At 38.0% G+C, this 24375-nt stretch overlaps 2 protein-coding genes across 2 annotated transcripts in view; one reads left to right on the plus strand and one right to left on the minus strand.

The window, feature by feature from the left end:
• The first annotated feature begins 5347 nt into the window (after positions 1-5347).
• Positions 5348-18719, plus strand: cct7 (chaperonin containing TCP1, subunit 7 (eta)). The gene is made up of 11 exons (XM_052146739.1): positions 5348-5403; positions 7334-7487; positions 10230-10336; positions 10614-10792; positions 10887-11058; positions 11220-11384; positions 14839-15027; positions 15282-15379; positions 15481-15613; positions 17731-17937; positions 18093-18719. Exons 1-11 carry the CDS (start codon positions 5398-5400, stop codon positions 18312-18314), a joined length of 1632 nt encoding a protein of 543 aa, XP_052002699.1. The 5' UTR covers positions 5348-5397; the 3' UTR covers positions 18315-18719.
• Positions 18720-18871: 152 nt separating this feature from the next.
• The window catches only part of LOC127657808 (heat shock 70 kDa protein 12B-like), a 29287-nt gene continuing 23783 nt past the window's right edge, over positions 18872-24375 (minus strand). Inside the window, exons 10-13 of the mRNA XM_052146725.1 lie at positions 22858-22962; positions 21588-21846; positions 21408-21511; positions 18872-21328 (exon numbers count right to left, since the gene is read on the minus strand). Coding sequence (XP_052002685.1) covers positions 20661-21328; positions 21408-21511; positions 21588-21846; positions 22858-22962 — 1136 coding nt within the window. The 3' untranslated portion in view covers positions 18872-20660. The remainder of the gene's footprint in view (positions 21329-21407; positions 21512-21587; positions 21847-22857; positions 22963-24375) is intronic.

Below are 24375 nucleotides of genomic sequence, written 5' to 3' on the forward strand. Positions count from 1 at the left end.
CAAATAATTATGTAGAAACAACAATATATAAATAGCAAATCTGAGTTTAGTCTATTTGTATCTAGTTACCTTAACATGAAGAGTCACATATACTGTCTATATGAACACCAAGTTAAGAGAACTTAATTACACAAGTTTTGGAGACGACATAACTCAATTAAAATGAGAAAACGAGTTTACTCGATCAATTGAGTAAAGTCAACTTATTAGGATTTTCAGTGTGAACATTCTTTAAAATGTTTCTTCATGTGTTTCGTGGAAGACATATATATAGAACTCATATATATTTTTAATAACTGATTTTGTTTTGTGAAGGAGAAGAGATGGGTAGATTGGAAAGAGAGGGTTGTTAATGACAGAGGGATCGACAGGGAGGGGGACCAGGAGCAGAATGAGATCTGTGGTAGGTCTACTTTGAGTGCTAAGAAGGGGTGCCTGAGATCAACTTCAAATTGTAATGGTTGTCAGTCAGAGCTCAGAATAGCTCACTGGGTTTGGGCTCCACACCCTGATAGACTGACAGTTCGAATCACATTCAGAGCACTTCGCCTGACAAATCCAATCATGACTTGGCTCTGGAGCAAGACAGGTGATGTCCTATATTATCCAGAGGTGCTACACTGCGGTTGCCCCTGTGATCCATCTCTACTATATCTGGCTGGAGCCTGGAACACTTCGTATAGTGCAGGATTTTCAGTTTGTGCAGTCTCTCAAATGGGTGGTTTAACTGCCATAGATACTGGAAATGTCACAGTTAAAAGGTACCCTCCATAAGGGCGAGGCAGGGCACATGTATAAAAACGTCTGATAATTACATGTGTCTAAAAACAGGGACCCTGAGTTCTTCGAATTCAACCACAGACTGCAGACACATCACAGGGATGCATACACCACCCTCACCATCCAGAACTGCTTGCAAACCACGACAGCCTAAGTCTGTAGTTACACTGGGTAAAAAATAAAACAAAATAAGCATGCATATACTGTTACAGACATCTTAAATATAAAGTGAGGTGCACAGTGCACAAACCAGGTCATGTTGAACATGGTGCGTGTATGCAGGGCCGGTTCTAGACATTTGGAGACCCTAGGCAATATGTATGTTGGAGGCCCCCCCGCCATACCCTCCTCCCCTCCACCTTTCAGAATTCACGAGTTCACACTTACATTAAATTAAATAGAGTAAAGATTATGCGTATTTGGCATGCTGTCCAGGGGAGGGCTCCAGGCTCTGAATTTTGGCCAGATTTACACAGTATTGCATTGGATTGCATTGTATTTTGGATTGTGTTGTTTACATCCAATAAGAGATTATTAAAAATCAAAGTGAGGAGATGGGGGCGGTGGAGGGATGCTGATAAACTGTCAATGAACAGAGGTAAGTCTGCAGTATATAACTTCTTATCTCCTCTTATCTCGTTGATTATCTGAATGTGCTCCTCCCGAACTTTGTTAATAAAACATCATTTAATAAAAAAGACTTGAAAACAAATATGATTCCTAACCATTTTATTTATACAAAACCTGTTATCAGTATTTTTATATTTTTACTTAAATGTGCATATTAATGTAACTTTAATTAAGGTAAACAAAAAGAAAATCATCTGAAAAGTCATCTTTTTTTTTTTTTTAGCAGTCAGGAAGTTTTTGCAGTAATTTGTTCAGTAATTTATTTATGGTAACACACTAACCCACTATTTGGGATAATGAACAGTTTTGTTTTTGATAGACTAAATATACAGGTGAAACTCTAAAAATTAGAATATCGTGCAAAAGTTCATTAATTTCAGTAATTCAACTTAAAAGGTGAAACTAATATATTATATAGACTCATTACAAGCAAAGTAAAATATTTCAAGCCTTGATTTGATATAATTTTTATGATTATGGCTTACAGCTTATGAAAACCCCAAATTCAGAATCTCAGAAAATTAGAATATTACATGAAATCAATAAAAAAGGATTTTAAATACAGAAATGTCGGCCCTCTGAAAAGTATAATCATGCATATGTACTCAGTACTTGGTTTGGGCCCCTTTTGCATTAATTACTGCCTCAATGCGGCATGGCATGGATGCTATCAGCCTGTGGCACTGCTGAGGTGTTATGGAAGACCAAGATGCTTCAATAGCGGCCTTCAGCTCTTCTGCATTGTTTGGTCTCATGTCTCTCATCTTTCTCTTGGCAATGCCCCATAGATTCTCTATGGGGTTCAGGTCAGGCGAGTTTGCTGGCCAATCAAGCACAGTAATACCATGGTCACTGAACCAGGTTTTGGTACTTTTGGCAGTGTGGGCAGGTGCCAAGTCCTGCTGGAAAATGAAGTCAGCATCTCCATAAAGCTTGTCTGCTGAAGGAAGCGTGAAGTGCTCTAAAATGTCCCGGTAGACGGCTGCGTTGACTCTGGACTTAATAAAGCACAGTGGACCAACACCAGCCGATGCCATGGCTCCCCAAACCAACACAGACTGTGGAAACTTCACACTGGACTTCAAGCATCTTGGATTGTGTGCCTCTCCATTCTTCCTCCAGACTCTGGGACCATGGTTTCCAAATGAGATGCAAAATTTGCTCTCATCAGAAAAGAGGACTTTGGACCACTGAGCAACAGACCAGTTCTTTTTTTCTTTAGCCCAGGTAAGACGCTTCCGACGTTGTTTGTTATTCAGGAGCGGCTTGACAAGAGGAATACGACATTTGAAGCCTCAGTCCACTCCTTGTGAAGCTCCCCCACACATTTGAATGGCCTTTTCCTGACAATCCTCTCCAGGCTACGGTCACCCCTGCTGCTTGTGCACCTTTTTCTTCCACACTTTTCCCTTCCACTTAACTTTCTATTAATGTGCTTTGATACAGCACTTTGAGAACATCCAACTTCTTTTGCAATTACCTTTTGAGGCTTTTCCTCCTTGTGGAGGGTGTCAATGATGGTTTTCTGCACAACTGTCAGGTCAGCAGTCTTCCCCATGATTGTGAATTCAACTGAACCAGACTGAGAGACCATTTAAAGGCTCAGGAACCCTTTGCAGGTGTTTTGGATTAATTAGCTGATTAGAGTGTGACACTTTGAGCCTACAATACTGAACCTTTTCACAATATTCTAATTTTCTGAGATTCTGAATTTGGGGTTTTCATAAGCTGAAAGCCATAATCATAAAAATTATATCAAATAAAGGCTTGAAATATCTTACTTTGCTTGTAATGAGTCTATATAATATATTAGTTTCAACTTTTAAGTTGAATTACTGAAATTAATGAACTTTTGCACGATATTCTAATTTTTCGAGTTTCCCCTGTAGTCATATTAGGTATGTATTGTAGAGAAATACCTTATGATACACAAATCAGCTGCTAGTGGAAGTGAAAAGACAAGTTAATTTCGTCATCTGTAATTGTGTGCTTATTCATATGCTTAAGATTGCATACTTATTTTCAATAAATATTGCAACAGTATTTATGATTGGGAAACGAAAAAAATGAAGTCTATTATGGTCTAGTCTATTATGATAGACTAGAACAGTTAATGTAGGCTAAACATCTGCGTGTTAGAAGATATACAGACTGTTTTAAAACATAATAAACAATGCTTTAGTATAGTGCGTTTGCTCTTTGACTGACAAACTTGACTTTTTCTGTAGTGTTTTGCGAGTCAGCTCCTGACTAGGGCTGGAAATCGATTGTAGCTACATACGCTCGGATTCAAAGTGTCAGAAGCGAATTCAGTCCATCAACGGCGCTCGCGCTCTTTTGAACTGGAAATAACCGTCAAGTGATCTATCTCAAAATTACGCTGATCGTTAGAATCAGTTTATTTTTAACAATACATTACATTCACTCAAAAATAGATGATACCTGAATCACGGGCTGCACTTTCTTTGCGTGCCTGCTTAGCAGCCCCTGAAGGATGAGTTCGCTTCGGCGCCATCAGATAAATGTGCAGAAAAGTTGGATTTTATTCATCTACAATCTCTTCAATCATTTCAGAGGTTGGGAGTGACTCGCATGTAAACGGTGATATTAATTGGTTTAACTACAGGTGAATGACAATTGTTATATCCAATGGACAAACAGCATAGTATTTTACTGCTCTTGATTGGTGGATAAGCATGTGTATGTTTTGGAGGCCCTGCCTCCAAGGCCGAGGCCCTAGGCAACAGCCTAGTTCGCCTATAGGTAGCGCCGGCCCTGCGTGTATGTGTGTGTGTGTGTGTGTGTGTGTGTGTGTGTGTGTGTGTCTATTTGTTTGTGTTTAAATTAAACACTGTGAAGAAGCCATGTTTGCAAAGCAGTGCTTGCTTGTTTTAACCTATTTTACCTTGCATCATATTGTTCATCTGAAGGACAATCCATCAGTGGTTCAGCCTAAAAAAATTATGTAACAGCTGACATGAGAAGAATAGGAGGTAAAGGAGGAAATGAGGGAGGGGATAGAGAAAGACAAATCTATAATCTACTGTTCAACTTGTACAACTTGCTTATCACATCATTGCTGTCAGTCTTTGCTGTCCTCTCTATAAGCATCAGTCAATTAGACAGATAAAGTTTGTTTTCCAGAACTTTTATGGATAAATAGTCTAGTTTGCTTTACTTTAAATTAGTTTGAGGTGCCGCTTTTACTAAGTTATTGTAAAGAAGTGTATGAAAAAAATCGTTAAACTATTGGTTTCACCACCTTCCACTTCACCAATTATCTATCAGGCTCCAAAGCTAAATTTACCTTTCATAATGCATATTTCTCATTCTCATATTAATTCTATTTTTTTGTAAGGTGTACTTAGGCTATAGGCTACTATACGCTAACATCTGTTTACAAACTGTGGCCTGCAGGGTTAAATTAATTTAGCTAATTTGCTTGCTTTTGGTTGTTTATTATTCTTTCATTCAAAAAATGTTCATCCATTAAATAGTTTTATATAGTACATATGTTAAATAGTGAAATATAACAGAATATATACAAAATATGATAGCCCATGTCAACGGCTGTATTTTGGAGCTCCTTTGTCAAGGCAAACGTATACTTTTGCAGAAGTAGAAGCGATTAAAACTATAATAACATCGCCCCCTGCTGTCTATCATGATTACAACAAAAGGCATGCCTTGTGTGGCTGTTTCTATATGCCTAAGTCTGGCGAGACTCGCACTTTGTTAACACATGTTGTTAAATGTAGGGTTAGCGTGATAGGGGTAGGGGTAGGATTAGGTATAGGGGTGGGTGTATGGTTTCTGTGGGACTCCAAATAAGCATAATAAACACAGTGTGTGAACTTTGCATGCGACTCTCGCGAGACTTTCGGCATCCGGATGGTCTCCTTCTAGACACCGTCGCCTTGTGTTCTAGAGCATTCCAGACGCATAGAGTTGACGTCACTAGGCACGGTCCTCTTGTAGTCTGCAAACATGATGGTGAGTATTGTTTCATGCCTATAGTACCATCAAATCCATCGTCATCTGGCCGTTTAATCTGTTTAATAGTGCTGGGAGGTAAGCATGCAGAGAGAATAAAGCATACGTAATATATCTGAAAGACTATTTCCCCTTTAATTGGCACAATACTCCTAAAGTTTTACATTGATGCTAGCTAGCTAGGGTGGCTAACTATTCATTCTTCTGTATGAAACTGACTGGAAGCATTGGGAGATTAGCATTGTGAAGCGACTTTGTTTACGTCTGTTAATATTATAGTTCTGTACCAGGGGTTTATTGATCTATTTGGTCGAAGTAGTTGTTGAACTATGCTAAGGGGTTTCAGTTTAGCATCACTTTAGTTAACAGTGGTTTTTAGCCGGTTAACCATGTAATGCTGTTCGTTTCCACCGTCGCGAGGAAGGATAAAATATAAAATGCATTTTCCTGAATAAGGGCTGTTTATCTTTGCTGCACATATAGTCATCAGTCAGTGTAATTTGTTGTATCCCTTGTGTGCATGACAGTGTAAAGCAGTTGTAATACACTGCCTGTAAGTTGCCAATTTAATATTTCGTTGGATTGCTTTTAGTTTTGATTACGGCATGAATTCGTCATGACATTGTTTCGACAACCTTATGCAACGTCACAACATTTATTTCCGTCCTGAGTTGTATTCATTTTTGTCCGAGATCTTGTATTGACAGGAGAGTCGAAACACTACATAAAGTCTTCTCCAGCACATCTTATAGACTTTAAATGGGGTTAAGTTCAGGACTCTGTGGTGGCCAATTCATGTGTGAAAATGATTCCTCATTCTCCCTGAACCACTCTTTCACAATTTGAGCCCAATTAATATTTGCATTGTCGTCCTGGAATATACCCTGCTGTCAGGGAAGAAAAAATCCATTGGTGGGATAGCCTGGTCGTTTTATTGCTGTATAACGATGCTGAGCCTAGATCTGACCAATTGAAGCAACCCCAGATCATAACATTGCCTCCAGAGGCTTGTACAGTGGGCACAATGCATGACTGGTGCTTGGCTTCATGCACTTCCATTTTTACCCTGGCACACCCATCGCTTTGGTATAGGGTAAATTTGGACTCATCAGACCATATGACCCTTTCTCCATCTAAAGCTTCAGTATCGGAGCCGATATCGATCCAGGTATCGTATCGGTGCATCCCTATAATGCATTGGCCAGTTCTTAACCCAATTCCAGTTATTTCAGCAATCTCCTTAGTTGTTTTCTTTTTTTGATGCAGGCCAATAATTTGGCAACCACGGGATACGTTTTCCGACATGGTTGTTTAAAGTCTCTCTCCAGTCACTTGTTTAACCCCTAAAAACTCATCTTTGTTAATCAACATGACTTATTTAAAAGTTTTTTTTTCCATGAAAATAATCCCTTCATGTATTAGATATAACTTTAAATCTTTGCATCATTTATTATGTGGGAATATGCTAATTATTCCCTGCCTTCATCTAAAAAAAAACACTGTATGGACATGTAAACAAGGTTAAAAACTTTTACTGGAGGCAGTCTTTGAGAAATGAGAAGCCACACACTGCATCATATAGGGTTAACAGAATGGTTGCCAGCTGAAACACATTAATCAGTGCAATAATGATCCAGTTATAGGCTTTAAAGTATTTGCTTATTTAAATCCACCTTTTTTTTTTTTTTTTTTGGCTATGCAGTGTATGTCTGTTAAACTGAAGTTCCTAGAATCAGAGCAGTCATGTATATTGTGGCGTAAATAGTCCTTTTGTTTGAATGAAGATTTACTTCCAAACACTAGCAATTTTACTCTGCCTGTTGAGAAATTGTCAGCACCCAAGTCATGCATTGACACTCCTCCATTTAAGTTAATTTATAGTGATTATGATGTTAATAGCTCTTTCTAATACTTAACCCTCTCCCCTTAGCCTACTCCAGTCATCCTCCTGAAGGAGGGCACAGACTCCTCTCAGGGTATCCCGCAGCTCGTCAGCAACATCAATGCCTGCCAGGTCGTGGCAGAGGCCGTGCGGACCACCCTTGGACCCCGCGGCATGGACAAGCTTGTGGTGGACAACAGAGGTAAGTCTAAATTGCGCACAAAGGTCAGAAGATGGTTTTTATTTTAAAGGAATAGTTCACCCAAAAATGGTAACTCTCTTCCATGCAAGGTAAAGATATTTTAATTTGGGATGCACTGATATGGAATTTCTGGGCCAATGCAATAATCAATCATTCACAGCTCATTGTGGCCAATAACGATAACCGGTATTAAAAAAAAAAAAGTTTTAATTTTGAATCCTTAACTTGGAACCGCTAGCTAATTTATTAAAAACTTCTCATTTGAAAAATGTGTCATTAAAAGCTTGGAATTTGGAATTGCTGCAAATTAATTTTGGCAGATGTAACATGAACCAGAAATGTGCCTATATTATGGACGAATGCTGATTTGAATGAGAAATAAATGACAATACACTTGCATAAACTGTATGCAGCCCATTTATGTGAGTTTACAGTAATCCTGATGACTTACTAACAAAGAGAGAATAATTAATTCAAACAGCTGTGATAATTCATTAAATCAAAATGAGGCGATAAACGGCATGTAATGAAAATGATACAACAAAACACACATTACAAACCCTAAACTCTGTATACACGGTGTAATATTAATGATTGCAGCCAGACTGCGAGTGCAGTGGTATTTTGTGTGTGTATATGTGCTTATGCATGTCTCATTCACTGACGCTTACCGTGCGTTCACACCAGAGGTGGCGAGAGCATCAAATTGACCGAAGTCATTCATTTTCAATGACAGCCAGCATCTTTCGGCGGCGAGAAGTGGCGTGGCGAGTCTTGAGCGGTGTGGGCGTCAGATGAAAGTTCAAGTGCAGTCAACATTATGGTAATGAGCTGTGACGCGGTTCGGCGGCAGCCTATTGGAATATAGAAGTGCTCCGCTCTAGCGAAGTCTAGAGAACACAACAGTGTAAATTTTGGTTCCCACCAAACATTAGTTCCGAAGATAAAATGGAGGAGAAACTAATTATTGCCGTGGCGGGTTTCCCAGTAATGCATGATCTGCCCCTGTTTGCTTACAGGGATATAAAACAACCAAGACCACAGTTATTATTACAAATGTATTTTATTTTGATAACAAACTATAATTTTAATTACTTTCTGCCATCGATCGATTTCTTATTTTCACATTTTAAAAAGTTCATGAGGATATACGCTATACCCCTTGTGATGGGTCGGCAAAAAGTAAATGGTCGGAATGTCTGGATGTTTAAATTTCGGCCCCTTTAAATATAGTTCACAAAACAAAGCATTCTGAACAAACGTTGCCGCCTATGTCAACTACGTCAGAGCGTCCACGAGCGTTGAAGGCAGGGCGGCCAGAGCGAATTTTGATGCTCTCGCCGCTTCTGGTATGAACGTAAGGTTACAGTGCTCATCTGTGACAGTTCCACTGTATAATTTATGAAACGTGATTACAACAATCATAATGGGAGTAGGTAACATAATACAGATCAATCAAATAGTCAAGAGTCACAACATTAGAAAAAGCTCAACTCGTAAAATACAAGCACATTCGTTTCACTCACAAACTAATGTTTTTAGCCATCTAAATTCACTCTGTGAATCGCAGTGCAATGCTGCAAGTAATAATGTGCAATTTCCCATATTCTGTTTATGTTTCACAAATTAATATGTGAAAATCGTGTTTTCATTTATTGCCTCATGAAACATAAACTGAATTTGGGAAATGGTATGTCGTTACTTACTAGGGTTGTAATGGTTCTCTGTAAAAAAACAAACCGAACAGTATGGTTCACCATCCGTGGTTTGGTAAGCATTAACACCACAGTACACCAAGTTTATTGACGCATCTGGAGCACAAGGTTTTGTGTGTGTGTATATATATATGTATATGTATGTATATATATATATATATAAAATTACACACATATAAATATACATATCTATATATTTACTACAAATACCATAGTTAAACTATGGTTAGAGTAAAACTATTATTTTTATCAAAGGCAAACCTGTTGAAGTGTTTGTTACCAAATAGAGTATTCTTGCTTTGGATTTGCAGTAATTCTATTTTTCTGAACATCGCAAATACCGAACTGTACTGAAACGGGATCCTAAAACCGCGATGCAAAATCTGACATTTTACTTGGAGCAGATGATCCCGAATTAAAACCAGACCCAAAACAATGTAACTAGGTGCAGAGATGTTGAAATAATCCCTCCAGAGAAATTAGTTTGGCTTTCATTCACACAGACACGTTGTGTGCGTGCACACGCACTGTCGCTTGTGGCTGTCTGAGTGCCTGCCTGAAGGAAAGAAGCTGCAGATAGTTAGAGATTCTCTGCTGCAAGCAAATAAACCTTTTACAAATTAAATCGGCTAAAATATCGGTGGTAATTGCATTATCAGAGCGATAATTTTTGCAATGGCAAGATGTACAATGAAAAGGTAGTTATATTTTGGTCTGTTCTCACCCAAAATCGATTAGATCGCTTCTGAAGACATGGATTTAACCGCTGGAGTCGTATGGATTACATAAATTACATTTGTCACCATTCACTTGCATTTTATGGACTTATAGAGCTGAGATATTCTTCTAAAAATCTTCATTGGTGTTCAGCAGGAGAAATAAATTCATACACATCTGGGATGGCATGAGGGTGAGTAAATTATGAGAGAATTATAATTTTTTAGTGAACCATTCCTTTAAAATGATGGGCAATCATCATTAAAATAATTGTGTAATAAGTTTAAAGTGTGATGATGTGTTCTTGCAGGCAAAGCCACTATTTCTAATGATGGAGCCACTATTCTGAAACTTTTGGATGTTGTACACCCTGCAGCCAAGACTCTGGTAGACATTGCAAGGTCACAAGATGCAGAAGTAAGATTAATTTCTGGAAAACGGCTTAATTTCTGTCTGCCTCATCATCCTTTGCATATTTAGGGTTCCTGTAGCTCAACTGGTAAAGCATGACACTAGAAACATCAGGGTTGTGGATTTGATGCAAAATATCTTGAGTAATTTTAGATAGATAGCTATGGATTATAAATGTAAAGTTGAGCAAGTAGGACTGAAACATAATCGTGGTATTGAAATAAATGCACTAGTGATCTTGAGTGTACCAGAATGTACTTCATTCTGAGTGTTCTTTGTTCAGGTTGGAGATGGCACCACCTCAGTGACTCTGCTTGCTGCAGAGTTTCTGAAGCAGTTGAAGACATATGTGGAGGAGGGGCTTCACCCCCAGACCATCATCAGAGCGTTCCGCCTTGCCACCCATCTTGCTGTTAAAAAGATCAAAGAAATCGCTGTTACGATCAAGAAGGAGGACAAGCAGTGAGTCTACACTGTTTGTGCTATTACACAATCATGCATTAGGATCATAATACCAACAAAATAATAATTTGTCCTCTCTTCTCTCCCAACCTAGGGAACAAAGGAGTCTATTGGAGAAGTGTGCCGCTACAGCACTGAACTCAAAGCTGATTGCTGGGCAGAAGGAGTTCTTTTCCAAGATGGTGGTGGATGCAGTGATGATGCTGGATGATCTGCTGCCTCTGAAGATGATTGGAGTGAAGAAGGTGCAGGGTGGAGCTCTGGAGGTGAGAGGGAAAATTCTGAATTCTTAATTCAATTAATTTGTTTTCATCATGCAAGTTCACAATGGTAATGCTTTTCAACATTATGGGGTGTAACCTAGTAAAATGTTTACAGGTCAGGGATACAGAGTGTAGATCTTGACCGTATCTTATTTTTACTCCAGGAATCTCAACTGGTGGCTGGTGTGGCTTTTAAGAAGACCTTCTCCTATGCTGGTTTTGAGATGCAGCCCAAGCATTATGTGAACCCCAAGATTGCTCTGCTCAATATTGAGCTGGAGTTGAAGGCAGAGAAGGACAACGCAGAGGTCCGCGTCAACTCTGTGGAGGTCAGTACTGCTCTTCACAGTCACAAGTTATCAAGCTCAGTGGAGGAACCCACCTGCCCATAATCCTGAAAGACCCCATTATATGGCTTAATGAGTGCAGTATTCACTGATTAAGGATATGGTGGCTGATATAGTTCATTTTTGAGCTGGAGTAAAAACAGGCCTTTTCTTTTTGGATTTTGCACTGATAAGGCTGCTTTTTTAAACTAATATTTTTATCAAAGAATATTTGACATTATTATTATACATTGTCAACAAATTCTAGAAATGAACACTGAGAAAATTAATAAATAAATAAAAAATACTATAAATAGCTTAATAAACATCAGTACTTTGTTCAGTATCAGTCATTTGCTGACTATTTAAATAAAAATAAATAGCTAAATAAACGTCATTACTGTTTAGCATCAGTTAAATGCAGACTATATTAATACCGCAAGTCAATTATTGGCTGGATGTAAAACAAGCAGCATTTACATCTGCCGAGTCAAGATAAACGGCAGCAGCGGTGTTGCACCATATTCTGCTTTACAAGTTCAGGGAAAACTTTAAATGGTGGAAAACAAGACTTTTAAATATTACATTTTATATATGCAACGATTGGAGTTGTTCGGTTGAAGGGGGTACCAAACTGTGAATATTGAACAAAACAGTTGGGTGAATACATGTTTACACATTAGCTTCCACTCAGCTGACAAGCAATGAAAGTAGCTACGTGGTTAGCTATAAGTTCGTTGTCACGGAGAGCAAAAGATGAGCATTGTTTATTTTCCAGCATTGCATCTCGCCAACTAGGTAACAACGTAGCGTGAAATCAAGACTCAACAGACACAATCCACCACCGCACTGTTGTCTGCTGAGCTGCAAAAAGGTGCTCTGATGTTTACCTTTCAATCTGGAACATCACTGACTGCAATGACAAACTATAGCTGGCTAATACAGTAAACAGGTGTGATAAACATGAGTGACTTGGATGTCAGGGACAGGGTTAACGTTATATTGAAAGGGGAAAATTATGGGATCATTGTTTATTAACTTTCCAGTATGTATTTCACAAACTAGTTAGCAGCTTACCGAGAAGACACCGCTTAACTCTGTCCTGTTTGCAGTCAGCTCTGCTCTGTAAACAGTGGAGTCGTAGCATGCTCTGCTGGACAAACTCAATGAATGACACCAATTCAAAAGCATTGTTTTCTGCATTATTTGTACCAGAATTAAGTTCAACAAAATTAATGTTTCCGAGTGTCCATGGCAAAGTGATGGTTACAAGATAAGCTAAATGGCTATTAGTTAATCTTGTTTGGCTAAGTAAAACATAGTTGTGCAGCCTATTCTGTACACTGAATAAACAGTATGCGGCTGTATGAAATAATTGACATCTGTTGGTAATGCCACCGAATGATGTGCAAAACATTGCACCTCAGTAAATTTGGCATCCCATGTGATCAGATTATTAATTAACAAATAAACTAAAAAAAAAAAAAAAAACATTATTAATAAACTATTTCAATTAGTTTGTGCACACAAAATAAAATGTGCTCAAACCATTTTTGAGAAATCAAATATTCTAAGCATATATCTTATCATATATATCCCCAAATTAATCCAGAGTGGTCTCATTCATTTGCACGTAATTTGTGCACATTTGGATGTTAATAGCGTGCTGAGGCCTATGCTTAAAAATTTTACAATTCTCAAATTATTTTGCCCTCACAAACAATGCACAAACAAACCAAAATGGTAGTGGTATAGTGTAGTGATTCAGTAGTGTTCATAGTAGCTATAGTTGTATGTTCTGTTAAATAGGTTTATATTATCTATTTAAGGGGTGTCCAAACGCCAATTTTGAAAATGTAACATAATTTGGCCTGCTATTGAGAAATTATATGAAATTCGTATTCTGAACACTGGGTGTCGCTGTCACGTACAGCCATATTTCACAGTGCATTTGTCTCCAAGTTCACTCTCTAGTTGCCACCAGCTTCATTCATTGGAATGAATTAATCTCCTTCCTGAGCGTATGATGGCTGCATGGTCCCATGGTGTTTATACTTGCGTCTAATTGTTTGTACAGATGAACATGGTACCTTCAAGCTTTTGGAAATTGCTCCCAAGGATGAACCACTTGTGGAGGTCCAAAAAAATTTTTCTGGGATCTTCCTTAATTTCTTTTGATTTCCCCATGATGTCAAGCAAAAAGGCTCTGAGGGTAGGCCTTAAAATACATCCACAGGTATACCTCTAATTCGGTACACCTATCAGAAGCTAATTGTCTAAAGGCTTGAGATAATTTTCTGGAATTTCCCAAGCTGCTTAAATGCACTGTAAACCTATTGTATGTAAACTTCTGACCCACTGGAATTGTGATTAAAAGTGAATCAATTTGTCTGTAAACAATTGTTGGAAAAATTACTTGTATCATGCACAAAGTAGATGTCCTAAATTACTTGCTAAATTTATAGTTTGCTAATATTAAATATGTGGAGTGGTTAAAAAAAATTGTATGTAAACTTCTGTGTACAAATGTGTGTGTATGTGTATATGGAATCAGTAAATTCCTTACGATTCCTATCCCGACTGTAAGCTTTGCATAATGCGATATTTCTTATTGTTAGTGTTATTTATGAAAGTTAAAAAGTGTTAAAAATATATGTTCTACGACTCGCACACAAACTACTTCACAATTTGATTGAAGAGGTGTTCTACGTCCTGTTGCATTGTTTTTCTATTAAAATTGATGGTCATTGACCATTGTTCAGGAATCTTCTTAGATTCATCTGTCAATCCATCATTCAAAACGATGTATGACATTTTGTCATAAATAACATGCAAGAAACTCCAATTATACCATCTTTACATGGTACACTATATCTGCCTATACTGCTTCGCAGTCTCTGCCAGCAATTAAGGTGAAATAGAGCAGAATGCTCTCAGCCATGTGAGTGAGAAAATGGCACTTTTAATGCTAAAATAATTAACACAGCACTTGTAAAAGTACACTGCATATGAGGTTTGATGCATTGCAGAGTTTTTATTCTGATGATAGGCTACAAAATAATCTCTCTAGTTCTGGTGGTAGATCAAATGTCACTTGCAGCTGTGCGCCCAAATCATTTTCCACATTTGCACACAGTAATTTTCACTTGTAAATGCTCGCACTGTAGCGCTGAATTAAAATATTTGGTTCTGTCATATATAAGATGTCTGATTTTAATGATCAGATTGTTGTATTATAATTTATACATAGTCTAATTATAAGCAAATCTGCATTTGTATAATCTGATTAATGTAACTTCTGCAACATTACCAGTGGAACTGAACAAGTTATTTTTTTGCTCTTTGAATGAATCTTTGATGAATGTTCACTGTTTTCCATAATAAAGATAACATTCCTGTGCCATTTAATAACAAGTGTTTATTGTCTTACCTCTCATGTTTGCATTGCTGTCTGTAGGACTATCAGGCCATTGTAGATGCTGAATGGAATATCCTTTATGATAAGTTGGAAAAGATCTACAAATCTGGAGCTAAAGTAGTACTGTCCAAGCTGCCCATCGGAGACGTGGCCACGCAGTACTTTGCAGACAGAGATCTTTTCTGTGCAGGTCGTGTAGTGGAGGAAGACCTCAAGAGAACTATGATGGTATAACAACCTGTTATTCTTTGTGTTTGTCCTGCCATAAGCTTTGAATGTGTATTAATATGCCTCATGTTTCAGTACGTTTGAATTTGTAATTTCGTTGGGTGAACATTTAATTCAACTTAAATTTGCAGTGCTGTATTTGAAGGCTATTTTGAGTCATGCATGTTAATGCCTCATGCACATGCCTTTAATAATGTCTTGAGTAATTTGTTGAACTAATGGTGAATATATGAAATGTTCTTTGTTTCCTTCAGGCCTGTGGTGGCTCTATTCAGACCAGTGTTGGTGCCCTGACTGACGATGTGCTTGGACAGTGTGAACTCTTTGAAGAAGTGCAGGTTGGAGGAGAGAGGTATGAATTTGTTTTTCTTCTCCTGATGTAACTGTACCAATAAAACATGTAAATTGAAGTTTTTAGCCTGTTTTAACATTGTGTGTGTTCTCTTTACATAGATACAATGTCTTTAAAGGCTGCCCGAAGGCGAAGACCTGCACCATCATACTAAGAGGCGGGGCTGAGCAGTTCATGGAGGAGACCGAGCGCTCGTTGCATGATGCCATCATGATTGTACGCAGGGCTATTAAGGTGGGTTAAACTTTCACTTCTAGGGATGTAATGGTTTCACAGTACACCTCAGTTTTAAAACTGACAGTTTTCATACTATCTTCTCATTCAGGGTATTGCATGAATATAAAGTTAGGTTTTTCCTGTGCTTTTCGTAAATCCAAATAAAACCAAATCGGCTACATTTACACAGCATCATATAAACTTGATGTGATAAAATCTCTAAATTATGATTTCTCGTTATTCTTTTAAAAATTGTATATGAGACACAGGACACAGAACCTTTTATTTCCCCCATCAAAGCAGTTGTGGGAATACGCTTTTATTATCTTCCCTGAGGTACAACGATAATGTTAAAGTTTTTTGCACCAAAACGGTAATTTTGTAATGTTATAATTTACTTCCCTGTCTCAGGCCAAAACAGAGCATTTCAGACAAAGGCCCAAAGGGGGCCTCCTTTTCAACTTTGTTTATGCCCACTGTTCTGATTAGCTGACATGGAACAGCCCCTCAAATGCAGCCATATTTGAAACTCAATGAACAAGAGAATGAAGAAGCTCCAGAACATTATAAAAATAAATTTCAGGGTTTACACATAACTCACACCCAGCACATTGCATCCAAATATATTAAACTGTTCACTCAAGCACAACTGTTCACTGCTGCACCATAAAATATCAAACAGTCATGACATTTGACATGTTCATTAATTAAACAGTTTACTTAACTGTTTTGAGATCTGGTCCAATAGTGTTCCTTTGCAAAGCTTGAATTGTATTTTGACTATTTCACAAGCAATCCATGCTAATATGAGCCAAAAAACAAAACCAAAAAAAACCCAGACGGACGTAGTTGAAAGCATGATATAAAATACAGGTGCAAGGGTCTTCAACATTTCTAAATTGCACAAATAAAGCTGCTAAATGAAGCGAATGGGGGGAGTTATAACTTGATACTGTCTTTTTAGAGTGGCACGAAATACATGACAACAGTCAAAGATGTCTCTCTAGTGTATGTTTATATACAAAAATTATTCAAAATAGTTCAGATGGGTCCCCTTTAGTGTTCAGGAATAGTAAGTAGGCCTGTCTGTCCTGCTCTGTTTTCAAACTGAGTGCCAGTGGGTGGGGCCAAGGGTGTGATGATGTAAAGTAGGTGTCATTGTGTTGCTGTAGAATCAGTCATGAATTAATGTACATCTAGTGATGTAGGGAAGTTGTGGAAGTATATAATGAGGTGTTTTTGCAGCTTGATTTCAATAAATGGTTTTATTGCATTGGGGTTAAATTTTGAATTCTGAAATTTACAGTATGTTAGCATAGTAGAATGACCTCTTATGTAAAACGATTGAGGAAAATTGCATGACAAGACCATTTTAAAGACCCACAAGGCATCTTAAATTTTTTTCTAATTTACCAGTTTGTAAGGTTTGTTGCAAAAAAAGTGTTTGTTCCAGCAGGAAACACCTTCATCCCATGGAATTTATGTAGATGAATGCAATATGCAATATAATAAAACATCAGATACAATACTGTTTTACATGATTTGTAATGATTCATTAGATTTATACATATCTTTGTGCTTTGTCTCTTGCAAATGCAACAAATGGATTTATCTATATATGCAATGTTACAATGTGCTGGCTGTTCATGCATTTGTTTGTTTTTCTGCAGTGCAACAGTAGGCCCACAATGTGTAAATACTAATAAAATGCTTAAACTAAATTACAGAAGTAACCAGTTACTGAATCAAATGCAGATCTCAACTGTTAACCTGGACTGTAATAATTACAAAATGTTTCCCCCTTCTAAATTCAATCTAATAAATCTTAAAAGAATAACCCAAAAATTATGTTTGATAGTATTGCATACAATTAAATCTTGGTAGGGATCATGCCTTTTTAACAAAATATTAAACTACAAATCATATTAGAAATGCACCTTGATACTGTAGTACCGTGGTATTTTTTGTGACTTTATCGTATTGTGAAAATCTCAATCTGTTACACCCCAGAGCACTAATAAAATTATTGGTGGTTCTTGTGTAACAGCACACTCTTTATTCTTTTTACAAAGTGTTGAACAGGTCATGTATTTGTTGCACATTCTAGAATTAATTCCTTTTTTCTCTTATCACAGAATGACTCCATTGTTGCTGGAGGTGGAGCTATAGAGATGGAGCTGTCAAAGTATCTGAGGGATTACTCGAGAACAATTCCAGGGAAGCAGCAGTTACTGATCGGAGCCTATGCCAAAGCCCTGGAGATCATTCCCAGACAGCTGTGTGACAACGCAGGCTTTGATGCGACCAATATCCTTAACAAACTGAGGGCCAAGCATGCACAGGTAGCTGTACATACAACATATTTGCTCTTGGCTTTGGGGAAGCTGTAAAAAAACAATTGGTTTTTATGCTTATTCCTAATTTATCACTGCTTTTAAATAAAATGTATGTATGTTTTAAGGATGCAGTGAGCATTATATCCATTTCCCTCTTTCAGGGTGGTATGTGGTATGGTGTGGACGTGAATAATGAAGACATTGCAGATAACTACCTGGCGTGCGTATGGGAGCCCTCTATTGTACGTATCAATGCCCTGACCGCTGCCTCTGAGGCTGCATGCCTCATCCTTTCAGTGGACGAGACCATTAAGAACCCTCGCGCCGGTGACGCTCCATCTGCGCCTGCTGGCAGAGGTCGTGGAAGACCACGTGCCCACTAAACATCTCCTACAGGGTCTTGGGCAGATTTGGACTTTCAGAAGGTCAGAACAAATGCTGGCTCTTTAGGGTCTTGATTTGTCTTCTTGACCTGTTTTGTTACTTAATGGTCCCAATAAATCAAAGCATTTCTGTGTGTTTCGAAAGGCTAAAGCAGAATAAAATGTCATTTTGTTTTGGTTAAGTATGCCAGATCAATGGGAGTTGAAGGATCTTTTGGCTGTTTGAATGTTGTTTTGTGATAGTCTGAGAACACACTCAAACTTGATATACAGCCTCAAAGAATTATGGGTTTGTATGTCTGTAAAAGCACTGATATGCAGGTACTCTGCTGCGATATGTTCCTGTGTTGGTCATTCGGTGGAACTATTTATTTGACTATTAAATCCGTACATTTGCCTCTCAATTCTGTGTGTGGAGTTTTTCTTTCCTACTAAAAATGTCTTCTGACTGCATACATCAGATGAGGAAAACTACTGTTTTAAAAGAAAATAACTTTTAATTTTCAGGCATGATGATTGGTATACATGTACAAACACTTTCTAATTATGCAAGTACTATAGAAATGATATACTTTAGAACTAAAGTCCTTCAAAATAGTGATAGTTCCAAGATTACTATAATTCCAAGATTATCATGTCATTTACCCCTAGCTTGCTTCCCAAATGTTAGAATGATATTCCGTATACTTGAAAATCCTTTAAGTAATTTCTTTGGCTTTCTTACCTCCTGGATAGGTGAAAAGCTAACAATAGCGATATCTAAAATGGATAAAAGGCTAAAAAGAACCCCATGGATGGACTGAAATGTTTAGACCAGAATAATTTAAATATGTTTCTTTAGAGGTAGTTTTTCATAAATTCTAGCTATTTTAAATAAACTGGAGGATCAGAAAACCAACAAGCAAGCCTATAAGACTCGAACACATTTATAATAGGGACAAAATTAAAACTAAAAACAGGTAGACATGTTTACAAGTAGAATGTAACCACTTGTCATGTACCTTTGTATGAAATGAAAAAATGGCCTCATAACATGCATTTCAATTGTTTACCTCTTTATCTTAAGAGGTGGCATAACCATAATTAAAAAAAAAAAAAAAAAAGTTTTTAAATGATTTATGCTTAGTAATAAGATTATGTATACAAAAATAAAAGTGGCTGTATTTGATAAATCAATGTACATACCTATTGTCTGGAAACTTAAAAAGGAATATTCTGGGTTATGTCAACCTAATGTCTATTGCTGCTTGTTTGGATCGCCAATGATCGTAATTAAAACTCGCTGTGTATAAACAAATGGGAAAAGCATACAATAAATCCACTTAAAATGGCAGATTAGCAGGCAAGCTGACCTGAGATTTTAAAACCAGAAATAAACTCAAAACGAATTGTTTTCTTTTCCTGGTATCCTCAGTCAAATACCTAAAGTAATCATGACATGAGGTGAAAGATTAGACTTATAACATTGCAAGATGAGTAGGCGGTTCAATCACACCAGTGCAAACACTTATAAGTGTTCAATTACGCTTCCGTGTACTTGCATCTTTAAATTATTTGTAATATTTTTTGTGTGGTTGCTTGACTGCTAACCTCCCATTATTATTGACGGTGTGTAATTTCTTTGACAATTGGCACTGATTGGAATTTCACAAATAAACAATGTTTTCAAAACAGCTTTCAGAATACGCCCCTCATCTCCTGTTGAGCGAACGAACAAACAAATAGCCCTGCCCCCAAATAACCCCATACACCATTATTCAATTTGTTGGGGTGGGTCTAAACGGGTTGTTTAAAACAAATGCAGGAATATTTATAGTGCCACAGAGACACAGTGTGTCCAGTTTTCAAGAAAATTTACCTATGAATGGCTTGTAGTTGTCACTGCATATTAAGCTGGGATAAAAGAAAGTGTGTTAACAGAAAAAGTTACATCAGGAATAATACATACTGAGTGACAAAATCCAAATAAATTGAATTTCTATGGTAACTGATAGAATGCCACAGAAGCAGAACATATACCGTTGGCTAAAATTAACTGAATATTTCCTCAGGGTTTTTTCTACAGGTAATATGCGCATGTATGAATGTATGTCATAGTTGGGATTTTCATTACTAGTAATTTATACTCTTTCTTATCCAAAGCAACCCACTGTACACTTAATATAGACACAGTTCTCATGGAGTAAGCTGATGCCTAGCACAGTAATTTTCCAGTTTATGAATCAGTCCTCCAGTTTTTTACATATGCAATCCTTGGGTTATTACAATTAAGCCATCCATTGACGAGACTGGTTGGCATTAAATATCCCATTACACAGAGTTTTCTCCAGAAACAGCACAACAGGTTCAATTGGACAGGAAGTCAATTGATACCTGCACCTGTTGGCCAGTCGCCACATCAACAGCTGTTACTTTGATCTCAGTATCTCCAAACTGCATGGCAGTGCGAATCTCTCTGCGTTCAAATGCTGAGCCTTTACTATTATCACCAGCACTAGCTGCTGCTGCCCCTGACTCAAGCAGATCTAAAGTGATGGCACCACTCTTCCTCACCCCAGGGTCGGTAATGTAGGTGATGTCATCGGTGTCGCTGCAGTAGATGTTGATGATAATCTTCCTTTGTCCCACTCTTGCTGGTGTGTAGCTTCTTCTTACCACCTCACCCAAAGCCACCGACTGATCAACGCTTACAAAACGGTCAAGGATATCGGTACACCATTCTCGCCCATCTTTGATGAGCAGCTTATCACGAGGGTGTCGTCCTTCCACAAACCGGTTCAAAACCCCAACACCGTACGTTAAAGGACAACGTCGTACACGGACTACAGTGGGGTCAAGACCAAACAAGACTGCACCCTTCAGGATGGTAAGACCTACGTCCTGTGGAATTATGATCCGGCAGTTCTGCCCTAGCACATTCTGGGCAGCTCGCTGAAGCATGGGCGACTCTGCAAATCCACCAACCAAGAAGAGGAAACGCACACCCTTTACTTCTTCCTTCTTCATCAGGTCCTCTGGAAGTGAGAGAAATGTCAGAAAGCCAACTAACAATCCATAGCTTTGTATTTATGTGAAAGAGGATATGTATCTTACCAATATGTTTGATGACATTGTTGATGGTGGGCTGAAAGAGCTCATTCATGGCTTCTGTCGAGAGTCTCAGCATTCCTTGAGATGACCATTTTATAAAGTTCATGCTAACAGAGAGATTATACAAAGTTAGACACACATCAAACTTTCACCAAAGTAAAGACCACAGAGAGTCAGTCATACTTGCTCTTGCGCAAGGCGGTCTCCACACTCTGCCCTCTGTGTCTCTTAAAGAAGTCAATGAAGGAGAAGGGCAATGAGATGTTTAAGGAGTTGGCCCGACCAGGAGCCGCTGTGCGTTTGCGGGCTTCAAATGCAATGGTGAGGTCCACCCAAGCTGCTGGACGTTTTGCTTTAAAAGTCTCAATGAACTCAGCTCCAAAGATCTGGCACAACAAAGCCTCAAAGGCAAGATCCACACCAACTGCTCCATAAGGACCTCCTGAATGAGATAAACACGTACGCATGCTAATCTTTATGCATGTTTCCATTCCATTCCATTCTACTCTCACATCAGTTTGCCTCTGCTCCAAAATTAAACCTGTGACCATGATTTTGCCAATAAGGACATACTCCTGAATTAACACCATATTGTGTTGTTCCTAGAACAACATTCTTGTCAATCAAACATTGTCCCTTTACCCTGTATCCCTAATCCCAAACCTAACCATTAACTACCCCTAAAATCAGAGACAAATGATAGGTTCATAAGAGTGTTGTTCAAACCCCAACCCTGCATCCCTAAAAATAAAGGTTCAGAAATATTTCTGTTGTGATGTATGGGTTCTAGAAGAACCATTTTTCGAACTGGTGAAAAGTGAGCTTACTGTGAATTAGTGATGTTCGGTTCATGCATTTTTTTTTGTTGCAGGAAGGTTCTTTAAGGCCACCTCCACACTAATCTGTTTGAGTTTGAAACTATAATTGAAAGTCTGTTTTTGTTGGAGGAAAAACGGCATTCTAGTGTGGATGCAGGGCGAAAATGTCATATTAGTGTAGAAATCATATTAGTGTGGACATGGCTAAAAGGGTCTCTTGGGAACCAATTATGGTCCTTCATGGCACCTTTATATTTAAGATTAACTTTAAGCCTACCCTAAAATGTAAGTGGTTGATCCAGGACCAACAAAAGATCAGGAAGAATACTACTTGGAAAAATCATGGTCACCACCAAGGATGTATCCCAATTTTCAAGATTAGGTGGACCAAAAGTAAAGGTTATAAATGGGTAACTGAAAAAGGAATATTGTTGGGGATGTGCCTCCCTCAATATCTGTGGTGGTTATGGCTCTGGTTACCATTAAATGGAAGCGAAACTAGTCAATCATGATTGTTCACTTCAATCATGCTCTTTCATTTGACTCCATTTCTAAAGAAGATCTGTGAGGCCAAAGGTCATTCAGTTTGTAAGTGTGATGAAGGTGAGTTACAGCACCTTTGGTTCTGAACTCACCTGAGGCTTTGTAAAGCTCCTTCAGAGTGCCCTGTGGCTGCTCAATCTGATGCACAGTCAGATCCACCGTCCCGCCACCACAGTCTGCCACGATGTACCGATCACCTTTGAGAACACACTAAGTTGTTTAATCTTGACCTCTTCTTAATTGCTCGGTAATTGTTACCAGATTTTTAAAACGACGGAACTTGTTTACATAACTCTCTGATCTGTTGCGGTCAGGAAGATTGAGTCTTTTACCAAAAACAGCCCTTAGACATTTACAATACATTTTGAGATAAGAGTGGCTTAGCTTGGCTCCTGCCAACTGACTTTACTAAACGACCAAAGAGAGGAAAGTATTTCTTGTTTGTTTACAGTGGTGTAATAACTCAGTTTAAGGGGACATGTCATCCTCTTTTTGTGTGTATATGTGTTTGCACATGGGCGTTGATTTTCCATCCTCTGTAGAACACAAAAGGAAATGTTAGGCAGAATGTTAATCTCAGTCACCATTCACTTTTACTGTATGGAAAAAAAGATGCAATGAAAGTGATTGAGATTAACATTCTCAAATGAATGAAAGTCATTCAGGTTTGGAACAATATGAGGTTGAGTAAATGATGACAGAATTTTCAATTTTGGGCAAACTACCTCTTTAAGGACTGTGAGAGACTTTAATTGTTTGTTAGATCCCAATAAACTCTCTCCCACTCAATCCCTTTCTTTATATCGCTTCTCTCTCTCTCTCTCTCTCTCTCTCTCTCTCTCTCTCTACAGGAAACATCTGGAGCAAAAGATCTGATTATTTTGACCCAGCACCTTGTCATCATGCCAGTCACACAGAGAGCACTGCACGCACACATGCTGTAACCATGCGCTCATATCAGCTTTTGCAGCCAGTAATAATATACCAGTGATTGTTCCATAATGAGGGTCTCTTGTACATCATGCAAGCACAGCAATTAGAGTCATAAACTGTAAACAATGATATGCACATAAGGAATAAGAGAGAGAGGCAGCAGGAAATCATGTTTCTTTAAGTTAGGACTGTGTGCTTTAAAGGTTTCACCTTAGTTTTCACTTTACTTAGACAATACAAATTCAAGTATATAACACATTTAAAACAAGTTTATGAGAACGAGTGTGTGTGAGTGGTTTTGGCATGATGGTGATGACTGAAATCAGATTTTTTGCTGTTACATGTCTGCGTGTAATCTTGTTAAATTATTTGTTGGTCTATTTGTGGTTACTGCACTTAATATCACATTTAGAATCACATCTGTCTTTTAAAAATGTGTCTCAATTAAAACATTTGAAATTTTTACAATGCCACTGCTCTGCATTTGGCCTACAGGAAACAAGATGGCTGAATGTCTCCAATATACTCTATTTGTGTGGGTTTACTTATCTATAGATTGGATACAAAATTGTCCCCAGAGGTTCAATTCTCCAGAAGTAGCTAACGTTAACAAAATGTCCCTTTGGGGATATCCTGAAGTGTAAAAATGAATAAACATAGCCAAGTAAACGTGTGTT

The sequence above is a fragment of the Xyrauchen texanus genome, chromosome 2 (genome assembly GCF_025860055.1).
Source record: "Xyrauchen texanus isolate HMW12.3.18 chromosome 2, RBS_HiC_50CHRs, whole genome shotgun sequence".
Classification (NCBI taxonomy): Eukaryota; Metazoa; Chordata; class Actinopteri; order Cypriniformes; family Catostomidae; genus Xyrauchen; species Xyrauchen texanus.